Source organism: Carya illinoinensis, chromosome 2, assembly GCF_018687715.1.
Source record: "Carya illinoinensis cultivar Pawnee chromosome 2, C.illinoinensisPawnee_v1, whole genome shotgun sequence".
Taxonomy (NCBI): domain Eukaryota; kingdom Viridiplantae; phylum Streptophyta; class Magnoliopsida; order Fagales; family Juglandaceae; genus Carya; species Carya illinoinensis.
The window spans coordinates 7,007,981-7,025,799 of NC_056753.1; the positions used below are offsets into that span (position 1 = coordinate 7,007,981).

At 38.3% G+C, this 17,819-nt stretch overlaps 2 protein-coding genes across 3 annotated transcripts; both read left to right on the forward strand.

Annotated features, from left to right (window-relative positions):
- Positions 1–5,629: 5,629 nt before the first annotated feature.
- On the forward strand, positions 5,630–11,906 carry LOC122299348 (protein ABIL1). Of its 2 annotated transcripts, none has more exons than XM_043109584.1 (9): positions 5,630–6,155; positions 8,079–8,161; positions 8,732–8,882; positions 8,981–9,080; positions 9,193–9,285; positions 9,411–9,495; positions 9,648–9,700; positions 9,843–9,943; positions 11,420–11,906. In XM_043109584.1, the coding sequence occupies exons 1-9, from the start codon at positions 6,060–6,062 to the stop codon at positions 11,576–11,578; spliced, it is 921 nt and encodes a 306-aa protein (XP_042965518.1). In that variant the 5' UTR covers positions 5,630–6,059; the 3' UTR covers positions 11,579–11,906. The 2 variants fall into 2 exon arrangements, with proteins under 2 accessions (XP_042965518.1, XP_042965508.1); XM_043109574.1 differs by having other exon boundaries at positions 5,635–6,155; positions 9,843–9,949.
- A 2,967-nt stretch (positions 11,907–14,873) lies between these two features.
- LOC122299358 (UDP-D-xylose:L-fucose alpha-1,3-D-xylosyltransferase MGP4) lies at positions 14,874–17,753 on the forward strand. The gene is made up of 4 exons (XM_043109592.1): positions 14,874–15,611; positions 15,818–15,979; positions 16,773–16,988; positions 17,153–17,753. Exons 1-4 carry the CDS (start codon positions 15,126–15,128, stop codon positions 17,360–17,362), a joined length of 1,074 nt encoding a protein of 357 aa, XP_042965526.1. The 5' UTR covers positions 14,874–15,125; the 3' UTR covers positions 17,363–17,753.
- The last annotated feature ends 66 nt before the right edge of the window (positions 17,754–17,819 follow it).

A 17,819-nucleotide genomic window follows, 5' to 3' on the forward strand; every position in this document is an offset into this window, starting at 1 on the left:
TTAATTGAAAATCAAATACATAAATTAAAAATATCATCTAATATACAAGTTCATCCCTAACCCTACTTGAGAATTTAGTTACTCATAAATATAATAAACAGTAAAAATCTCTAGAGAAAAATAAAGCAAACGACGGCTATGGCAGTAAATTTCTCCTCTATTCAAATCTGCCTCTTGTGTCTATCCTCCCCTTCCATTTCGTGCTAATGATATACTTATATAGGGTAGGAAACTAATGTCTTCATAATTCCCGCATAAAAAAATCGTCTAAATTTTAGGACTTATTTTGGCAGCCACTTATGTGCTTAGAAGTTTGAATTTGTAAATCCTTATTTATCCATTTAAGATAACTTTCTAACGCATCAAAAATCGCATTAATCCGATATGTGAGTGGAAAGTTATGATTAAACTACTAAAATATGTCCGGATTGTCTCCTAGAAAATATTGGACTTGGACTTTTTGCAGTCTCATTTTGTATTTTTTTTCTTGATCCAAGTTGCTCTCCAACCCTATGAAAGTCTTCCTTTGAATTTGACTGAACTTTGACTTGCTCTTTTATAAAGTCTGAAATTAAATATAAAAATTTGCTTAGTAGTTTTTCAAAATAAATAGAAACTCAATTCAAGAATATACATTAATTTTTATTATTTTTATTTATATTTTAACATTTTAATCCAATAATAAAGTATTTAAATTGTACTTTCGCACACTCATCATCACCTCATTGACCCTCGCGCTCAGGGAGAAGAGCCAAGCAGCATGTAAAGACTAGGCTTCCCTTGGTACTTTGGCAGAGGTCGAGCAGCATGTTAAGGTTGAACTCACCTTGTTGACCCTCGCTCTTGGTGAGAGGGGTCGAGCGACATGTAAAGGCTGAGCTCACCCTGGTACTTTGGCGGAGGTCGGGCAGCTTTTTAAGGTTGAACTCACCTCGTTGACCCTCGCTCTTAGCGAAAAGGGTTGAGTGCATGTAAAGGCCAGGCTCGCCCTGGTACTTTGGCGGAGGTTGAGTAGCATGTTTAAGCTGAACTCATGTTGTTGACCCTCGTGCTTAGCAAGAGGGGCCGAGCGGCTTGTAAAGGTTGGGCTTGCCCTAGTACTTTGTAGAGGTCAAGCAGTACATTAAAGCTGAACTTGTCTCGTTGACTCTCATGCTTGGCAAGATAGGCCGAGTAGTGTGGAAAGGTCGAGCTCGCCCTGATTCTTTGGTAGAGGCCAAGTAACATGTTAAGGCTGAACTCAGCTTGTTGACCCTCGTGCTTGACGAGAGGGGTCAAACGGCATGTAAAGGCCAGGCTTGCCCTGATTCTTTATCGGATGGTTGAGTACGCTATAGAAGCCCAACTGGTTAATGTAAGCAATCACCGAGATTTGCAAACCTGAGCTATTTTGCTAGAGAGTAGTGAAAGCGGTGGGCATTTCGTTAGAGGAGACAATCTTTCTAGAGTTATATTGGGTAGTCATGGGACTAACCCACACTTCACCTGGGAAGGGGTAGGGATGCCTCAAACCACACCCTTCCCTTTGGGCCTCCCAATGGAGATATTTAGCCCTTCATCGTGACAGAGATGGGGTAAGTTGTTCAGATAGCTGTGGGGCTCGACCTGCTCTCCTCCATGGGGGAGGTCGGGTTAGCACAGAGGTTAGTCCTGCCTGTTAAGCCTCGCGGGGAAATAGTCTATTCAAGCAGTTTGTGACTCGACCCGCTCCAGCTCGTTGATGCCACAAGGAACGTAAGTGAGGGTCAGGCTAGTGCTGTACCCACTCTTCATTGTGGTGAAGGTCTGGGTAAGTTTTTTGGGCCACTCTCCTCTATGAGGAAGGTTGGGCTAGCACGGGGCTAGTCCTGCCTGTTGACCCCGCGACCAGGTAGGCTATTCAGGTAGTCTCTCACTGGACCTGCTCTTGCCTATCGATGCCCACGAGGAAGGTAAGTTGTCGGGCAGTTGAGAATTGGCCTGGATTTGCTGCGAGAGGAATCAAGTAGCTATAGGTATTACACTCATCCCTTTGGTACCTTGCTGAGAAGGTAAGTGTAGGAGGGCTGAGGAGTCGTCCTTTTTTTTATCGTGTCGGGGGGGGGGGGGGAGGGTAATGTTTGGGGGACCAAGGGACTGGACCCGCTCTCCTTAGTGGGGGAGGTTGGGCTAGTCCTGCCTGTTGACCCTCACAAGGAGGTAATCTGTTTGGGCAGTCCCTGACTGGACCCCTCGTTGATATCACAAGGAAGATAAGTGAGGGCTAGGTTGGTGCTGTGCCCACTCTTTGTCGTGGTGGAGGTTGATGTACGTTGTTCAGGCAATCTCGGGGCTAGACCCACACTCCCTCATGGGGAGGGTGGGTTGGCATGGGGCTAGTCTTGCTTGTTGAACCTCATGGGGAGGTAGCTTTTTCGAGCAGTTTGAGATTGGACCCGCTCCTGGCTGTCACGCTCACAAGGAGGATAAGTTATCGGGTAACCGAGGGCTAGCCCTCACTCCTCCGCAGGGAGGATAGAGCATCACTTAGGCGTGATCTATTCCCTTGGTGCCTCGTGGGGAGGTAAGTTGTTATTGCGGATTCCGTCGGCTGGGATGTGCCTCAACAGAGATTTGTGCTGGAGGGGATTTACACATTGGTGAAGATATCGCTTTTACACATCCAATTCCTAAAGCATTTGTATTTTTCATTAATAGAGTGTATGCAATAATTAGTAAAGCAAGCTACCAATTTACAAATCACAAAGCCTTTATCGGTAAAAAATCCACAGGTGCTCCACATTTCACAGGTGTTTGACCTCTATCAGCATTAGGTACTTTTTCAATTTCTCGATTTTCATCATGAATTCTCCTCACACCTGGCTAACCACCACTAGTGAGTCAATCCAAATCTCCACCTCCTCAGCACCTAGAGCCTTGGCAATCACTAGGCCGAAGAATAGTTGTACTCTGCCTTGTTGTTTATAGTTTTGAACGCTAACTTAACAGCGTAATCGTGCTCCTCACCCTCATTTGTAATGATATGCATTCCCACTCCCCCTTTAGCCTGGCAAGACGAGCCATTAACAAAGACTTTCCAGGGCTTCACGGGTTGTGCATTGGTAGTTTCCTTTGGAAGCCTGTGAATTTTGCAATGAAATCTGCTAGCACCTGTCCCTTTATCGAGGTGCATCAGGCATATTCAATGTAGAACTCACTTAGTTCCACAACCTCGTTTGTGAAGTAGCCTAAAGTGTCCGGTTATTGTAGGAGCTTTCGAGTGGTTACTATCAAAGCGAAAGTGAGCTGTTTAATGTGAGGGTACTTGGCCTTGCCCCTCTATGGGCTCTACTGGTGTAGTATACAGGCTGTTGGACCTCATTATCATCTCATACCAAGGCTAATAAGGTCACCTATGGAGAGACAAATAGGTACAAGATCAGGACGTCCTCTCATCTGGGTTGGCTAAGCAACGGGGGCCTGGTGAGGTATTTTTTTAGGGTGTTTAACACCTCATCACATTCCTCATTCCAACTTTGGGCCTTCCACAAGACTTTGAAGAAAGTGAGGTATTTGTCGGTAGATCTTGATACGAAGTGGTTGAGGGCTGCCACCTGGCCTGTGAGCTTCTGGACATCATTTATGCTCCGAGGGGCAGGCATATCGAAATAGCTTCCACTTTCTTCAGGTTGGTTTCAATTCCTCGCTCTGACACCATGAAGCCTAAGTGTTTCATCCGGTGCTGCCTTAGGCTTCTCAAAGATTGTCTAGGGGTTGCTTGGAATTCTTGCTTTTTACTAGTAGGTTGTCCATGTAGACCTCCATATTTCTCCCAATTTAGTCCTTGAACATGTGGCTGACCAACTGTTGGTAGGTGGGCCCCACATTCTTCAATTTGAAGGGCATGGCTGAGTAGCAGTACAACCCGTGGTCTGTGACGAATGACGTCTTCTTTTCGTTGTCTGGGTTCATGCATATCTGGTTGTACTTGAAATAGGCATCCATAAGCTCAACATGCGATGGCCTGCTATCAAGTCTATGATCAAGTCAATGCGAGGGAGTGGAAAGCTGTCTTTCGGGCAACCTTGTTTAGATCAGTGAAAACCGCACACATCCACCACTTGTCGCTTGGCTTCTTTACTAGCACCATATTGGACATCCAATCTGAGTAGTGTGCTTTGCGTATGAACCCTACCACAAGCAACCAGTCGACCTTTGCGACAATGGCGACGTTCTTTTTTGCGTTAAAGCTTCTGCATCTCTACCTTACCCTCTTGGCTTTAGGCTCCACACTCAAATGGTGTTGCATGATCGCTGGGTCAGTCCTTGACATATCCTCATGACTCTAGGCGACGATGTTGCAATGTTCTATAAGGAGTTGCTGCATAGTGATCCTCATCTCAATGGTCATTTCAATGCCGATCCTGAGTGTGGCTTCTGGGCAACTTGGATTCAGCAAGACTAATTCTAGCAGCTTGTTCGACTCCACCTTCTTAAGTGTGTACTCGTCCTGTACCTTGCCCTCCGCTGGAGTGCACTCGGGCGCGGGTGGGAGGATGGCTTACGTGTGCTCCCTTTCTTTGGCGGTACTAGTTCCTCCTTCAGTGCCGTCGGAGTCCATAAGTTCGTTTGATGTCGTGTTGTCTCTCAGCTCGTTGGCAGCTTTATCACGCATCTCCTCCTCCTTTCCTCCTTGCTACGTTGCTTCCACGATCCCTGTTTCCATGCTTAATAGTGTCGTTGTCTCGTCGTGTTCCTGAGTTGTCTGAGAATGGGTTTTCATAGGCATATGAAGGACATGTAAAGTCTTTTAAGATTCTACAGAAGGAGCCAATTTTGTTTCGTACGCTTTTAGGTTGGACCCTCAGCAGCTCGGGTCTTCAATATTAGACATGGGAACATAAAGAAAATACCATGAGACAGCTATTGGGTAGTGGCTGGAAAGTCTCCGATGCTAAAGTTAGTATATTCTTAGAGGCGTGTTCAAGCCAATAGAGAGAGTTCAAAGAGTCTTAACTCCTGTCTCGATAGTTGGGAGTCGCTTTTACACCTGGTCTTTAGGATCAGGCGCCCATGCCCTACTACAGGGGAGGTTTCCTCCCTGTAGCTTTTTCACCCATGCTTATTTATTGCTGCGTGGCTTTCTGGGAGGTGCATTTAATGCGGCATGGTCTTCTATCTCGTCTGTCAGCAACGGGTGTGGTACGTTGGGTCACGCCTTTCTTCTTTACTTGTTGTCAGAGGGTTACGGGCACTCTGCTTGTACGGTCTACCTACCGGTTCGAACCCTTCGGGGCTAGGCGACACATCAGAAGAACTTGAATGCTCCTTGACGTTGTTATTCTTCTGCTGGAGCCTGAGAGCCCCCGGTGGGTTGAGGGGGTTATCCATTTAATCTGGCCTGCACTTAAGCCTACATTCCTAGGTCTTAGCCTGGGTAAAACCCGATATAGTTATAATATTATTATTAGTTTAAAATTTAAAAAATTAAATTATTTATTATATTTTATTTAAAAATTTATAAAAATTATAAAAATGTGAAAATATGAAATAATATAAAATGGTTTAAGAGAGTTTCTCAATTCAAACTGTTTAACTTACGATTACCGAGTGGACTTCTAAATACTCATTCACGATTTGAAAGTGGGATACATCGTTGACTAATTTGTGTGTGTGTGAGAGAGAGAGAGAGAGAGAGAGAGAGAAGACGTGAGCTCTCTGTGACAGCGAAGATCGCCGTTGGTTGTATTAATTAATTCGAAAGCCACAGCCTCATTCAACCACCGTATTCTCGGACAGCAGTGATCGCCGTTGGTTGAATTAATTAATTTGAATTAATTAATTCGAAAGCCACCGCGTCACTCAAGCACCGCATGCATCTGATTCTCTCTCTCTCTCTCTCGTTTTCGCTTCCTCTCAACTCCATCCAAAAACGCACTTGCCGATATTGCTTCGGCCTCACACACACTCTCTCTCTCTCTCCAACCACTCGCTTGTTAGCTCTCCCACCAACACCTAACCGCAAATCTAATCCTTATCACAATCCTTCTTAATTCTTTGTTCCTTTAGCCGTGGCATTCATAGTGTAGGTGGTTTCTACCATGATCGAAGTGGAGCAATCGAGGCCGCTTAATCCGGTTATGAACTTCGACGAGGTCTCCATGGAGCGCAGCAAGAGCTTCGTCAAAGCTTTGCAGGTTCAATAATTCTTTCCCCCTAATTTGCATGTATGATTTTGTTGACTGGATCTGGATTCTTGCTGTTTCATTGATTAATCTTTGCTTGGAATTCCGTGTGATGAAAGTTTTGGTTTCATTTTACACTTCAATCAAATTCAGATGTTTAGACAGAGGAAGAAAGGGTGATGTTGCCAAATTGCCCCTAGTATGGAAGGACCGTTTTGTATCTGTCCTAAAAAGACAAAAGAACTCACTGGCCCCCTGAGAAAATTCAAAAGGAGGGTGGAGTCAAACTTGTCACCAGTGTTTTATGTTTTTCATTAGATCAACAGTTAATGAATCAACTTTTTATGATTACCTATCAAGGGACATTTCCATCAATTCACAAGCTTTCCCGTATAATTTAATTGCTGAATTTGATGGAAGAGGGTAAAATGAAATCGAAATATTTATTTGGAAGAAGAGTTGTGGCGATTCAAAGTTTGAAAGTGTGTTTAAGATCCAATGGTAGCTTGGAGTGGTAAAGCTTTTACCCCTTTTGTTAACCACATATTTCTTGGTCAGTAAACATGGTTGTAGCTAAGTTAGTAAGATGACAGATGACATATTGGATAGCGAGGGAACAGCTACCATTTCAATTAGCTAGTAATGACAGGTGTGGGGGAGGAGAAATTATCAAAAGGATGTTACTGGTGCAACTCTTTTTTTTTTTTTTTCTTAGCAGATGTTACTAGTGCAATCAGTGAAGCAAAATGTGCTTCAATAGTTGGGTGAAATCGATGTGATCTTCAAAGAGTCTTGGAGATTAGACATGCTTTCTGGTACAAAATGCATGGGGCCAATATGTTCTCCAAAACACTAGCATGGTTCAAGACTCAAGATATTGCATGCAAGTATGGTATACTGGGAGGCAGATGACATATTGGATACTGTGCAAAAAGCTACCATTTCAATTAGCTAGCAATGACAGGTGTGGGGGAGGAGAAATTTTGAAAAGGATGTTACTAGGGCAACTCTTTTTTTTTTTTTTTTTTGGTCTGAGCAGAAGTTACTAGTGCAATTAGTGAAGCAAAATGTGCTTCTATAGTGTGGTGAACTCAATGTGATCTCAAAGAGTCTTGGAGATTAGACATGCTTTCTGGTACAAAATGCATGGAGCCAAAATGTTCTCCAAGACACTAGCATGGTTCAAGATTCAAGATCGACAAGTAGCATTAGTTTTGGAATTGCAAGACTAAAATAGTCAAATTCCCAAATCCACCAAATCTCACCATAGCTTTGGATGAATTTTCTGGCATTGTTCTATTATATCAAAATTTGAACCGTCAATCTCTTCATGCGCTGAGATGTAAAAGAAAAAATGCTTTATGATGTGACCAAAAAATATTACAAGAGAAGGTTAAAATACACTAGCAGGATTATATATGATGGTACTTTTCTAGAATAAAAGTAGCTTAGAAACACGTGTGCACAGAGAAGATAACATTCTATGGATCCTAAAAAGGTGATCCTTATATGATTCTTGGATCTTTTAAAAAACTTGGTGTCACAAGGGCTTTGATTGTTGATATGCTGTTAGTGCTTCCTTTCGGCCCTAGGAAGACTGTTAGATATGTTATTACATTTTGATGCTTCATGTGGCGCAATTTTCCTAGAATAAGTTTACACATGGCAGCTATTATCCAACTATCTAACTACATGAGTCCTTAATGACGGAAGCTTGATACCTTTTTTTTTTAATTAGGTTCATGATGCATTTTTATTTTATTTTTGTGCTTATGCTTGTCAAACTCTTTATTATAGTATTCTTATGAACAGCTTTTTAGCACTTAAAAAAAAAAAAAAATTAACAGCTTTTAGGGGATTGCTAATGTGGTTATGTTTTTTGAAGCAAATTGTTGCTTTGATCCTAATTTGGTTTTTGTATTGTTTCTATTTCAGGAACTGAAGAATTTAAGACCTCAACTATATTCTGCTGCAGAATATTGTGAAAAATCATATCTTCATAGTGAGCAGAAACAGATGTAAGAGCACCCATTTTATTACAAAGTGGGATAAAAAGTATGTGAATTCCACTTCAAGAAACAATACAGTAAATAGAACATAGGACTGAATTGTTTACCTGTTGATTTAATTTCGTCTAACAAACATAAAATCTTAGATCATTTTGAAAATTTTTACAAATCAGAGAGGGCACTATCTTAGGAAGGGGGATGGGCTTATACTGCATTGTTCCTGACCTTTCATTTATTACCAATAAATATAGACATGGTGGTATATCATTTTCCTACATAGAGTTAGAGCCTTGTGTAGCCAGCCCCGAGCATTAGGACATGGGATGTAAGGCTTTGTCAAGTATTTTGAGAGAGAACCTATGATATCCTCATTTATTTAGAGATGTCACTAAAATGAGAAGATGGTGTATTTTTTCGGGATGAATGTACCATGACTAGTTTTAACCATTTTTCCTTGAGTTTTGAGCTACTAATAAAAAGCTTAAGCAAAACATGCATTATATCTGTTTGACGGGGTTTGGATCACATGCATTCTATCACTGCTCATGGCAAAAAAATATTTTTATATATTTGCATCAGGGTGCTGGACAACTTGAAAGATTATGCCGTTCGAGCCCTGGTAAATGCTGTTGATCACCTTGGGACAGTTGCATACAAATTAACCGACCTTCTGGAGCAGCAAACATCAGAAGTCTCAACTATCGAGCTGAATATTTCTTGCGTAAATCAGGTCAATTTCTAAGTTTACTCTGACTGGATGTGCTATCATCATGAGAATATTCAATATTGAATGGATATAGCTGAAACAACATGATTTCTTAATATCAGCAACTTCTGACATGTCAAACATACATGAGTAGAGAAGGTCTCAGGCAGCAGCAGTTGTTGGCGTTCATTCCCAGACATCATAAGCACTACATTTTGCCAAGTAAGAGTAATACGATCAGCTTTATTGGTATTTATGATTAGTATGATAGTTCTAGCTTCTTTTTTCTTCTTTATGGAAAATAAATAAATTTCTGGTTTTACCTCCAACCTAGATTCTGTCAATAAGAGGGTACATTTTAGCCCACACATACAGACTGATGCTGTGAAAAACAGTATTCAAGCTAGAGCTCGTCTTCGGCCCTCAGGTATCTTCTTCGTAAGTTTTCAGTAGGGATATCTTATTTTCTAGTTTTCCACATTGGTTTTGGCGTTACTTCTCACCTGGCATTAAGTGAATTCTGGTTTGCTCATGTTGCTGTGTTCTAAGTAGGTATCCCAGCATCAAAAACTCTTTCATGGCATTTAGCCTCGGAAACAAAATCCACCTTGAAAGGGATTCCACATGCTTCAACCAGGTAACTAAAAAGGGTTCTTGCATAAAGTCTCAATGGTGAATACACACACTCTCTCCTTTTCTTTTTGCGCTTCATTTTTCCCTTGCTATCTTTAAGAGAGCATAAAGATTTTTTAATTACTTTTGGGTTTTTGACATTTTCCTTTGGTATAGCACTGAAGATGCAAGAACCTCTGGAATGACTTCAGAGGTTTTCCATCTTGTAGGTACGTGGAATTCTAATCAAGCCTTGTCCTATTTCCTTGTCCCTTTCATTTGAGCTGTATGGATATACATGTGATAATGCTCATACTAAAAGCTACTTATAAAAAAAATGTGCATGCTTTAAGCTCATATATATGCTTGTAGATGTCGAAGAGACTTCAAGGACCAAATCCTCAGCAACTCATCTACAGTTACCAAGTGGGGGCCCTGCTTCTGGTGCAATTGTGCAGACATCGGGTGCCCCTGTAAGGGTAATGTCAAAATTGAAAAGACCACATATATGCTCAATATACTTCCAAATGCATGCATGATAATAAAAAATGTGAATGGTTGGAACTTTTCTGTTGGCATTATTATTTGCTCGAATTGGTTTAAAATGTGTTGATCTTTTTTTTTTTTTTTTTTGATAAGTAAAATGTGTTGATCTGGAAGGCTCATATATCATGATTATGTATGAATTTTACACGATATCTTTCATGAAAGTGTCTTAAAAACTTTCGTATGTGTTCTATTTAGTAGGGTGATGACCTGTTATTAATCTTGTGTAATACTCTGGTTGATTATAGGAGGATGGTGAAGGGAATCCCACATAGTCTGAGACAGAGAGAAGTTCTTGCCTCTAATAGTAACCCTTGGCTTTACTTGAGTTGTTTACAAATGGTATCAAAGCCAATCCTAGCCAAGTGTTGAACTTGATTCATGTCACCTATAATGGAATGAGAAATGCTAAAAACTATAAACTCATAATTCCATTCTCATCCTACTATGCCGAGGTGCCACTACCCATTAACCCTTGATTATTATTATTATTATAGTTATTAAATACGAATTGATCCAATGGTTACTCATGCATAGGTGTTGCTTGCATGGGTTGTATATGTCCCATGTACTTGGCTATGCCTATTTTTAATAAAGCTCTTATTTTCTGATAAAAAATAAAGATAAAAATTGATCCAATGGTTGATGGATAGTGTCACATCAATATAATAAGATGAGAATAGGATGATGGTATAGTGTATATCATAATTCTAATGGGCTGGCCTAACTAGGATGCCGATGCTTCAAAGGAGAGATTGTAATATCTCAGATTGAGTATAAGAGGAGGATAAATGGGATCCTACATAGTCTGCAAGGAAAATTTATTGCCCTTTATGGGAATTCCAATGTGCTGTAATTGTAACCTTGACTAATCATTTTGGAGTATAAGTCATGATCTTACTTGGCCTTTTCTTGAGTTGTTACGTCCTATGATTTTTCTTTTCCCCCTTTTCAGATCGTAAATCATAAGGGAGGTTTTCCACTTTTTGTTTGGGGGGGGGGGGGGGGGGGGTATTTAATCAATGTGATTCTAAGGAGTTAATAAGTTCCACATTTGGCTAGTCTTGTCATTAATTTAGCACAAGCCTCACCTTATTGTATGTATGATCTAGAAGGCTTGTATTCATCAAAAAAGGGTCTAGAATGCTTTTATTGTAAACATCAGGTTCATTAGATTAATAGATTATTCAGTTGGCGTAGTTCTCTTGAAATGTGTTGCATTTAACTAAAATTTGACATTTGATTGAGAAAGATTATCACTGGGCCTCTTGTAAGCACAATTATATGTTGACGCGAATATTTTTTTTCCTTGTTGCACTGCATTCTATTTCTTGTTATTTAGTATCTGACCTGTTTTGGTAATTGAGTCAAATTAGAAATCTGAGAGAGGTCTATTTTTGTAGGATGCAATGGAGAGTTCCAAAGCATTGACAACATACAGGTCATTTGAAAACCAAAACCGACGTGCAATTGCACATGTCCCTGTTCGGAGCAAAAGCGTACTATCAGCCTTCTTCGTCAAACAGAAAACATCAAAGATGAAGGCTGGTTCTGTTGCGTGAATCTTCAGAACAAATCAAAGAAGCCACCCCGCAAACCTTGGGTCGAGTTGCGGGGAAATCTCTTCTGTGCTTGAAGATGAGCTGTTTTCTTGGCCATTAATTCAGCAATTGCTTGAAATCAAATTTCACTCTTTAATTTTAGCTTTCTAATAATGTGCAAATTTGCACCTGAGTCAAGCGGTGAAGATGGTCAGGAGTATGCAAATTGTGTGCCAATGTCTATCATTTTCACTGTTCATATTGTATATGCAAGAATGTAGTAATAAAGTTACTGTGAAAACCATTTTATTTCTATAATGCTGATTGATGGTGGTGGTTGCCATTCTTAGTCTTTAGAGTTGCTTCAACTAGATCTGGGACCTGTAACTAGCTCTATATTGTATGTCAACGGGGGTTGGTACAAAGTTGAGCTTTCTTTCTTCACATATCATAGCCGAATATAATTGAAAAGGGGATTTCGGATTGTAGTTGCGATCAACTAAGAGACTACATGCAACACAAACTATAACCCACGTTGCCAACCACCGAAGGACAAGGTCAGTCCTGACCGATGTTCCGAAATCAGGAAGTGTAAAAGGATGTTTCAAGGTACGTGGAAAATAGATTTGTTGTATGGTAGAGGATGGTAGGGATCCAATCCGCCTAGGCTTGCAAACGAATCGAGTTGAGCCAAATTCGAATAAGCAAGTATCTTGATTTACATGTTTATTTGGCTCAAGCTCGACTAAAAATGAACAAAAAACTAGAACTCGAGTAAGTCAAATTCGAATTCAGGTTTTTTTAAAAATTCTAATTCATATCTTTTGATTAATATAAAAAAATTTAAAATTTTGCAATAAATTCTATCCAACTATTCAACCAAATATTTTTTATTAAAAAATCTTATGATATAAATTTTTATAAAATAAATTAACTTATAGTTATAAATTAAAAATAATAATACATAAGATAAATGTATTAAATTAAGCCCTTTAATTTATTGGTAACATAATAAATCAAAAGTCTATGAATATATCATAGCTTACATTACTAAATAAGTTAGTATATAATTATAACATATAAGTTCATTTATATATTACACTATGAAGATATAATAGCATGCATCTATAAATGATATGTAATAGTCATAACTTACAATATGCCTTATCATTTATCTATTATAATGAAAACTGTATTGTGTATAAGGTTAATGATATGATTCCTTAATTAAAAATAAATACCATCAACTTATGTTATGATGCACATTATATATACAAATTAGAGTTAATCAAGTATAGTTCATTTGGCAAGAGAAATTTTTACCCACAAACTGATCACACAAAAATAAATTCACAAATATTAATAAATGTGTATTCATTCATTCATTTATTACTATATCAATAAGCTATAATCTATGTAACAATTAGAAAATTAATATCTAACATTTGATGTTATATTACATAATACATAATTATCCTAAACACACTTTGGGAACGTAATAAATATATTAAATAAGGTAAAACTATATATATGAATAATATATAATTAAGTATATAAAATACAACTAACATGTAATAAATATAACATATACATATATAACACATATCACGAGTTTCAAAACAAGCTCAAACAAGTCAAGTTGAGTTTATATGCGTTTTGTTCATAAACCTAAACGAAGTTGAGCTAAGTTTATTTGAGGTTTACTTGTTTAATATTTGAGCTAATATTAATGTTTACGAACATCTCATTTATTAAATGAATGGTATTCAAATCGAGTATATACGAGTTGAGCTCGAATTGTTCACGAGCTATTCTGTTCATTTACAGCCCTACATTTGCCTCTTTTTGCTGCATGCCCGTCAAGCCACATTTTTTTCCTGTCAGCTTGAGCGGCATTTTCTCACCGATCAAACAATCAGGTTTGATGTGTCAATAAATAAACTTGTAAATATTTAGTGTATGTTTGAGATTATGGTGAAAAATATGGCTTATAGCTTTAGGGCTTATAACTTAAATCTTAAGTAATAAATTCTACTATTAAAAAGTTATTTATTATTTGATAATCATATGTTTAAAACACTTTCAAATATGTTATATTTGTTTAGAAACAAATTTAAAAAATGATTTATAAGGTAGAAATGATGATTATATGATTTTTTAAAGATTATGACCACATCCTTAAAACTTTGAAAGTTATAATTATCTGAAAGTTGTATGTTATTTTTGCCAGTTCACAATCTTTTTAAAATTTAAATTACATTCTAGATTATTTGAAAAAAATATGTTTAAGGAAACGTATCAAAAATACTTTTTTTAACATATCAAAAATACTTTTTTTTTTAACATACTTTTTAACTTATTTGAGATTAAAAAATACTTTACTATGTAACATCCAAATAACCTATTTTTTCATATTAAAAAACTCTTAAAATTATTTAAATACTTTTTAAGATTCATAATACAATCCCAAACAAATTCTTATTAAGAAATGCTAATGTACTTAATAAAGATTTACAAAAATACTTAATTGTCCAGGTGTCAGTTATTAATATATCAAAGATTATGAAATTTAAAATTTAAAATTTGAAATTGAAAAAAAAAATTAATAAAATAAATATTGTAAATAAAATTGTAAAAATATAAATAAAATTAGGGGTATAAAAAAAGAATCGATAAATCGGTAAACCAGACCGGACAGTATCAAACCGGTGAGATCAGTTCGGTCCCGAGTTTAGTTTGGTTCGGTACCGATTTTATTTATTTTTTAAACCGATCAAAGTCGGTCCGGTTCTAATTTTTTTTTTCTAAAACCGGACCAATTTATATATATATATATATTAATTTTTTATATTGTATATAATATTTATATATCTATATATAAATTAGTTTTATATTATATGATAAATTATTAACTAATATAATATTAAATTTTAAAATCTTATATCATTTTGTTTATTGTATTAATAGTTATACTAATATTATATCACTATATATTATAATATACTACAATATATTATCACTGTAGTATTATATACTATAATATATTATATTATATAATATATAATATAGTACATTAGAACCGATAAAACCGAACCGGACTGGAAACCGGTGATTACTGGTTTAGGAGGTTAACCGGTGCGTAATCGGTTTTAAAAAATACAAAATCGGTACATACTAATTCGATTCTAAAATTTGTCTAAAACCGGATCAAACCGAACCGGTTCTACCCTTAAATAAAATAATAAGTAAATCTAGCATTTAAGGATTTGTTAACGCGAATTGATCCGCTACCATAACCAAACGGGACATAGAAGTTCATAGCAGTGTAACTGTGTTGGCTCTTTTAACTCCCATCCCAGAAGCGCACAGTGACAGCAGTGTTGCCCTTTAACTCCCGTCCATCCCAGGCAGTCCCCAGATCCGATCTTCACTGATTTCGTAAACAAACCCACCACCGACAACTGTGTAGTCGATTCATCTATATCTCTGTTCCCTTTTCTTCCAGATAAAATCCCAAATTTCCCTCCCCTCCTCCCCTGAATCGAAAAAACACACGACCATATTTATAATGATTTCGACGTTTTTGCACCAAAGGCCCATCCATAACCCGTTTTCGAGTCAGTACCTATTGTCCCCTCGCTCTAACTCGACTTCCCAAAGACCCATGTCGATTTTCAACCCCACCGCCCTTCTCATTCTCTTGTCTCTCCTGGTTGTCGTCGGGGTCTTTTTGCCCTGGGCGGGCATGCCCGACTTAATCTTCTCGACCACCGGATCACCTTCCCTTACCAAGTGGCGCCACTACTCGCTGGCACAAGCTGCTTCTTTTGTGGCCAAGAATGGCACCGTGATCGTTTGCGCCGTTAGCCAGCCTTACTTGCCCTTTCTTAACAACTGGTTGATTAGCATCTCCAGGCAAAAGCATCAAGATAAGGTCCTCGTGATTGCCGAGGACTACGCCACGCTCTATAAGGTGAACGAGCGGTGGCCCGGCCACGCAGTCCTCGTCCCTCCTGCCCCCGATGCACAAACTGCCCACAAGTTTGGTTCTCAGGTGTTACTTTGGTTCTTAACTACTGGCTTTGATTCGTTTTGTTGTTACACGAAGTTTAAACATTACGTTTTATGTAAAAGTTGGGTCAATCCAACTCTTTGTCAGCAGAGCTAATTGTGCTTCCTATTTTTAGTTTGTTTTGGTACTAAAAAGACAATATTTGTTCGTTATCTAACAATTCTTATCGTATTGGTTTCACTGTAAAGGGATTCTTCAATTTTACATCCCGAAGACCACGCCACCTACTACACATTTTGGAGCTTGGATATAATGTTATGTACAATGACGTTGATATGGTCTGGTTGGCTGATCCGTTCTTCTATTTGCAAGGAAATCACGATGTGTACTTTACAGATGATATGGCAGCAGTAAGTACACCAATTTTGCCGCTTGATTTTGCTATCTGCCATTTATGGACAATAGAGTGCACTTTGTTTGAGATATGCAGTATATGTGCTCACAGAACCAACTCATTTCAAATCAACTCAAATAGATCATAAATCTAAAATATGGTGGACATTTTCTTCAAGGGACTAAACTTGTCTATCCTTGGGTGGCCCTAGTGTTTTTTGGAGATTTAGTGTGCAACTGGCGGTCTTCTTGGATACCATTTGAAATCTTTTTTTTAACTATATATTTGATTCATGGACCATAGCATTATGTTTGGAATAGATTCCATTGTCTTGCAACATCAAAAATTCACATCTGTTAACACACCCAAATTCCATTCTGCTGGAGCAACTGTTGATTTCTTGTTGCCGAGATTTTTCAAATACCCTGCAGATAACAGCTGAGTGGCTGTTTTTGCGTGTTCTTTCCCTAGCCATTGGCTCAAACTAGCAGAAAATTAATGCAAAGAAAGTAAAAAAGACAAGTCAACCTTGAAAGCCAAAATCCATCTCGACGAGCACACGCCAATTTCTTGGGAAGGATTTCAGCTGAGTTGGTATGACTCTAGAAGAGCTGAGAATTCTGGCAACCAATTTCATTTGCATTCATGCATGTGCCTTGTGTCCAAACAAGTAAAACCATAAAAGGATCAAGTCAGCCTGGCTCTGAAAATCCTTGAATGTAATCTTTTTCTTGAACTTGCATTATGAACCATGACTGCAGAAGCAACTTGTTAAGATCATCAATAATTTCTTCTTCCTGGATGACCAGGTAAAACCACTACAACACTCTCATGATCTGCCACCGCCGGGGAAAAAGGGGCGCACTTACATATGTAGCTGTATGATTTTCCTTCGCCCAACGACTGGAGCAAAACTGGTTATGAAGAAGTGGATCGAGGAACTTCAAGTGCAGCCATGGTCCAAAGTAAAGAAGGCAAATGATCAGCCTGCTTTTAATTGGGCATTGAACAAAACTGTTGGAGCGGTTTGTTATCTTTGCATTATCTTTATTTCCTTTCCAGTTGTTTTGTAGCTCAGATTTCCCTGAATATATATTTTAGGGAAGCTCTCTCATTTAGAAATTCCATTACAAATGGATCTGAAAACGCCTTCAAGAATTTTATGCTTATGTTTGAAGTTTTTCCGCAGGTGGATCTCTATTTACTTCCCCAGGAAGCATTTCCAACTGGAGGATTATACTTCAAAAACCAGACATGGGTGCAGGAAACCAAGGGAAAGCATGTTATAATTCACAATAATTATATCACAGGTTTTGAGAAGAAGATAAAGCGCTTCCGTGACTTTGGCCTCTGGTTGGTTGATGATCATGCCCTCGAGTCCCCTTTAGGCAGACTATGATAAATTGAAAACCATGTATCTCCCTGTACAACCAAGCAGACCCTTGGTGATCGCAAAATGCTTCTAGTTGGGTGACCTTGGCCTTCTTGCTTAATGACTGCTCCCGTGAAATCTGAGAGAGGAAACCTTGCTTGAGCATCCAACTCTTTTTATGTGCTGATGGGTCCCTTTGGGCAGAAATTTCCCACTACTTCTTTGGTGTCTTGGCAGTGTGTCCCAGATTACAGAAAGGAGGTGTCAATTAGTTGTAACAGTTAGATTTTGATGCCAATCAGCTTTCTATTATTTTCCTTTTTAAAAAAAAAAAAAAAAATTCCTGTTTTCTGCGTAAATTCAAATTTGTGAACAATTTATAATTCATTATACATCTGACCATTTTTATTTTTGCAAATCAGTCATTTTCCTCGAGTTCTTATGTGATGTTTTCGGGTACTCCTACAAACACCAAAATGAACAA

Coding starts and splice junctions, on each gene's coding strand:
- LOC122299348 (XM_043109574.1), top strand. CDS start 6,060: ATGATCGAAGTGGAGCAATCGAGGCCGCTTAATCCGGTTATGAACTTC. Junction 8,162..8,731: donor CATAGTGAGCAGAAACAGAT/GTAAGAGCACCC, acceptor TATTTGCATCAG/GGTGCTGGACAACTTGAAAG. Junction 9,496..9,647: donor ATTCCACATGCTTCAACCAG/GTAACTAAAAAG, acceptor CCTTTGGTATAG/CACTGAAGATGCAAGAACCT.
- LOC122299358 (XM_043109592.1), top strand. CDS start 15,126: ATGATTTCGACGTTTTTGCACCAAAGGCCCATCCATAACCCGTTTTCG. Junction 15,612..15,817: donor CCCACAAGTTTGGTTCTCAG/GTGTTACTTTGG, acceptor TTCACTGTAAAG/GGATTCTTCAATTTTACATC. Junction 16,989..17,152: donor TGAACAAAACTGTTGGAGCG/GTTTGTTATCTT, acceptor GTTTTTCCGCAG/GTGGATCTCTATTTACTTCC.